This window comes from Diachasma alloeum, unplaced genomic scaffold (genome assembly GCF_001412515.2).
Source record: "Diachasma alloeum isolate Michigan unplaced genomic scaffold, Dall2.0 Dall_scaffold_00178, whole genome shotgun sequence".
NCBI lineage: Eukaryota > Metazoa > Arthropoda > Insecta > Hymenoptera > Braconidae > Diachasma > Diachasma alloeum.
The window spans coordinates 1432293-1437302 of NW_021680344.1; the positions used below are offsets into that span (position 1 = coordinate 1432293).

A 5010-nucleotide genomic window follows, 5' to 3' on the forward strand; every position below is an offset into this window, starting at 1 on the left:
TTGAAAACAGACATCATCTTTAGAGACATTTGTCATCTTTAAAGACTTCTGCACGCCATTTTTCGAGCCGCTCTTTCAGTTGAGCCAAAAAAAACATTCATAACTTGTCTGACATCTCTGTTACAAACTCTGGTCATCAACTCTGCTTTTCAGTTGAAATTGGAATTGTTAATTTACACAACAATAAGATTGCATTGACGATTTTTTCTTAACTCGCAAAAATCTTCAAACAATTTGCTATCGATTGGTGATAAAAATTTTTGGAAATAAAGAAATAGAGGGGATAACGCCTTTTTTTTCAGAGGAGATTTTCCGAAAATTTATTTTTAAAAAAGTACTAACTAGCAAATGTTTTTTATTAAAAAAATAAAAATAAAAAATAAAAATTAGGAATATCTATACATGAGGGACTAATTGATCGGATCTATGTCAACGTCGCAGCTGCGGTGGCCGCGGTGGCGCTAGCTGTCAAAATAATCCGTGTCAAACGGTCGACTCGCAAACACAAGACAATTTCCAACAATAAGGGAATAACCATGGACAGTGATCAATTCGGGAGGAGCAATACTGATTCTCAATTCATATCGTTCCAAGATTTCTCGCCGATAAATAGGCCAGGGGCTGGTGGCCAGGCACAACTGGACCTCGGCACACCCAACCACCAACAGTTCATCAATAACCAACAATTCTCCAATGATTCCACGACTATTGGAATGATGGACGAGTTGCGTGGACTTCCCCAGCAGAAAGAAGGTAATTCTCGTGTCGTTTTCACATCGCATTCTTCAATTTAATCCACCAATCATGATAATAATTTTTATGAATCATTTGTTGGTTATGATCATCAGCCAACAGCACCTCGAGGAGCTTTTGGACAGTGGAATATTACCAGAAGTTCTTCAATGTCAACACGAATGACGTTCTCCATCGAATCACGAAGTCGATGGTGCCACATGGACCAGATAATTACTTATTATCCCACATACGACCTAATCCCGACCTGTATGGGCCATTCTGGATCTGTGTCACCCTGATATTTGCCATTGCTGTCAGTGGAAATCTAGCGAATTACTTGCAAGCCTCTTACACTGGCCAACACCACTGGAGATATGAGTTTCACTTCGTCTCGTATGCAGCCACGTGCATATGTCTGTATGTGTGGCTACTGCCATTGGGACTCTGGGCCGCTGTCAAGTGGACACATGAACCCAATGATGCTAGTCTAGATGCTGAATTAATTGAGGTAATTCATGTGGAGAGCTGTGGGGAACAGCGATTGCGAGGAGTTAAATCCAATCACATATGACAACATTCAATAGAAAACAGCGAATTCGCTAGAAAATTTAATTGAAATTCTTCAGGAATTCCATGGGGTTTATAGAATTCAAAAGAATCATGAAAATCAAACAATGAAAGTTAGAAAATTTGAGCCGAGGAAATTCTATAGAAAATATCTCAATAGAATAAGTTGTATAGAAAAATTGAGTTCTATTGACTTTTTCTGTAGAATATTTTCTATTGAACTTTCTATTAGTTTTGGCTGCTTCTGTTGAAATGTTCAATGGAATATATTCTATAGAAAAACTATAGAACTATTTGTTCTATACAACTTATTGTATTGAGATATTTTCTACAGAATATCTTCGGCTCCAATTGTTCAAGTTTTCGATAGGAAACCTAGCGAATTGGCTCGAAGATTCTAGTGGAATTCTATAGGAATTTTATGGGTTTTTTAGAATCCCCAAGAATTAAGAAAATCAAGCAAAAAAAAAGTTAGAAAATTTGAGCTGAGGAAATTCTATAGAAAATATCAATAGAATAAATTGTATAGAAAAAATGTTGCTGTATGGAAAAAAGTCAAATATTTTGAATTTCTGTTCGAATTTTTCTCTTGAGATTTTTTCTCTTAGAATTATTGGCCACAAATTTTTGAAGTATTTTCTGCTGGATTTTGTTTTGTTTTGCATTACAGAATCCGAGTGGAAAAAACTTGAAAAAGAAAATTGATGCCCAAGCATTCTTATAGAATAGATCTCAAGAGAAAAATTTAAACAGAAATTCGAAGTCTATTGACTTTTTCTTATCGAATATCCAGCAGAATCAGCGCAAGAAACTAATAGAATTTTTCAATCAAATTCCAATAGAAATTCTATAGAAACCCCATAGAATTTTTATAGAATTCCAATAGAATTTTTTAGCGAATTTGCTAGGTTTTCTATTGAAAACTTGGACAATTGGAGCCGAAGAGATTCTACAGAAAATATCTCAATAGAATAAGTTGTATAGAACAAATGGAGTTCTGTAGTTTTTCTATAGAACTTTTTCTATTGAACATTTCAACCGAATTGGCCAAAACTAATAGAAAGTTTTTTTCACTCTATTTTTCTTTTGATTTCATCAAGAAAATCAAACAAAAAAATTGTTCATTGTTTTTCTCTCACTGTTTCATTTTCCCCACTGTTCTATTTTGATATGATAATTCATAGTTTTCCATATTGACTTTTTTTCAGTCAAATGAACCTCCAGGACTTCTGGAACTTCTGTGCCTTTATGGGTATTCATTGTCCATCTACATTCCAACGGCCTTTTTATGGACAATCCAGATCGGCTGGCTCCAGTGGATACTCGTTGGTGTTGCAGCCATTCTCTCTGGGGGAGTGCTATTGCGCTCTCTGATGCCTTTAATTACTGGTGAGATTTTAAAAATTATGGGGAACGATGAGCGTTGCATATGAATAGTGTGGAATCTATTACTGACAGATTTGACAAACTGACAGACAATTATCCTTAATAAGCCGGACCATATTCTCGATCTCTACTACAAACGCAGTCCCAACGGTCGATATCGTTACAAATATCCCCCGCACACCTTACTCAAAAATCTCAAGATCATTCAAACTGAGACATTCGGCTCTGACGCTCGGGAAGGTCTAGCTCATCTTCAACAATAAACCCGTAGATTCTGTATCTCCTCTCTCACCAATGCATCACCTAATGTTATACTATTCTCGTCTCATTCTCAATCATGTAAAACGTCATCTTTTCTCTTTTTTTATTTATTTTTCTCTATCTTCTTTTAGTAAACTCACGATTACATGTGCACTCTCTTTACCAATATGAGCAGATCCACGCGTAATCAGTCTGCCAAAAAAATCGATACTAGGGATTTTCGTCTCAATTTTTTTCTGAAAAGATCACTATTAGACAATAATTTCAAAAAGTGAAAAGTATTAATAATTGAGGGAGTTTTAATTTAAAAAAACAAAAATTGAGGGAGTTATGATTTTTCAAAATTTCTAGTTTTTTTCAATGATGGATAAAAGTAAATAGCAGAGTTTCTTAGTGACAGATTTGATAAACTGACAACTAATTTTGTTTGTCCTTAAAAGCTGGACCTATTCTTGATCTTTGTCACAAACGCAGTTTCTACGTTCAATCTCGGTATAAATTCTCCTGCACACCTCACCCGAAAATCTTAAGGCCATTAGAACATCAATGCTTTGCCTAATGTTGTATCATTCTCATCTAATTTTCAATCGTTTAAAACTCCATCTTTACTCTTTTTTTTATTTTGCTCTTCTTTTTGTAAACTTATGATTACACATCCAATCTGTTTACCAATGCTTATATGAGCAGAAAAAAGTCAATGCTGGGGGATTTTCGTCTCAATTTTTTTCTGGAAAGATAGCTATTAGACGCAAATTTTGAAAAAATAATAGAAAAATATCAATAATTGAGGGAGTTATGATTTTTTGAAAATTTTCAGTTTTTTCAATGATTTTTGTTTGTTTTAAATCGACCCCAATATCTCAGCGGAGTTTCAGCTATCAAATCCCCCTTCGACCCACTCAAAGAACATGAAAAAACGAGAAAACGTTTTTTTTCAATCGGTAATTGCTCAAAAACCTAACTTGTTTTAAATCTGAAATTTTCGCCAAAAATTGTCAATAAAATGACAAGAATTGTGGCGCCAATTCGAGTTCGTCTTCCGCCGTAGTTCGGCGGTTGTTCATTTTTCCAGTGAGGCAAGTATTAAAAATTACCAAAAATCGCTATTATTCATGCAATTATCCCCCAAATGAGTGAATATACAATTAACGATTAGCAAATGGTGAAGGCTAGACTCATTATAAAATTTTGTATTGAATGACAAGGTTACCCAATTGAAAAAATGTTTTCCAGGAAAACAAAAACCAATTTACGTTGCTGTGATCCTCGGTATGCATCTGCTGCTGGCCACGGGTTTCATGTTATATTTCTTCCACGTTCCCAAAGTCTCAGTGGATGTAGTCCCCATCCCACAAAGTACAACAGTAATTATCCAAAAAGTTGTGAATAGCTCAAATCCGATCAAGAATTTAACGAATTCCACGTGAATATTCTCAGCTACGGATTTTAAATTATAAGATTCCACGGACGAAAAAATTTAATAAAAAAACCTGGAGAATTTGCTGTATAATTCTATTGGATTTCTATTCATCTTTATATTAGTTTTTGGCGGATCCTATTGAAAATGTTCGATAGAAAATATTCTATAGAAAAAATCAATAGAATTCGATTTTTCTATACCACTTATTCTATTGAAATATTTTCTATTGAATTTTCTCGCCTCAAATTTTCCAATTCTTTTTTCATTCTATTGTTCCTTTTTTTCATCAAAAAAATCAATTGAAAAAAGTTACAAAATTTGAGCCGAGAAAATTTTGTGGAAAATGTCTCAATAGAATAAGTTGTACAGAAAAATGGAATGCTATTGTCTTTTTCTGTAGAATATTTTCCATTGAACATTTCAATCGGCCAAAAACTAACAGGAAAATCAATAGAAATTCAAGAAAATTGTCAAGCGAATTCTCGAGGTTTTTCTGTTAAATTTTTCCATTCGTATAACTGTATTTGTCCAATTACATTGATTAAGAAGACTTATTGTACGTTGGTGTGATGAAGATCTATTAAATAAATAAATTGAATTCATGGCTCCAGTTAATTTATTGAAAGCCTACACTGAAATGT

General features: G+C 34.0%; 1 protein-coding gene across 1 annotated transcript; it reads left to right on the plus strand.

Annotated features, from left to right (window-relative positions):
- The first annotated feature begins 457 nt into the window (after nucleotides 1-457).
- On the plus strand, nucleotides 458-4485 carry LOC107040479 (protein YIPF1). Its single transcript, XM_015260579.1, has 4 exons — nucleotides 458-753; nucleotides 849-1243; nucleotides 2511-2691; nucleotides 4183-4485. The coding sequence occupies exons 1-4, from the start codon at nucleotides 537-539 to the stop codon at nucleotides 4374-4376; spliced, it is 987 nt and encodes a 328-aa protein (XP_015116065.1). The 5' UTR covers nucleotides 458-536; the 3' UTR covers nucleotides 4377-4485.
- Nucleotides 4486-5010: the final 525 nt, after the last annotated feature.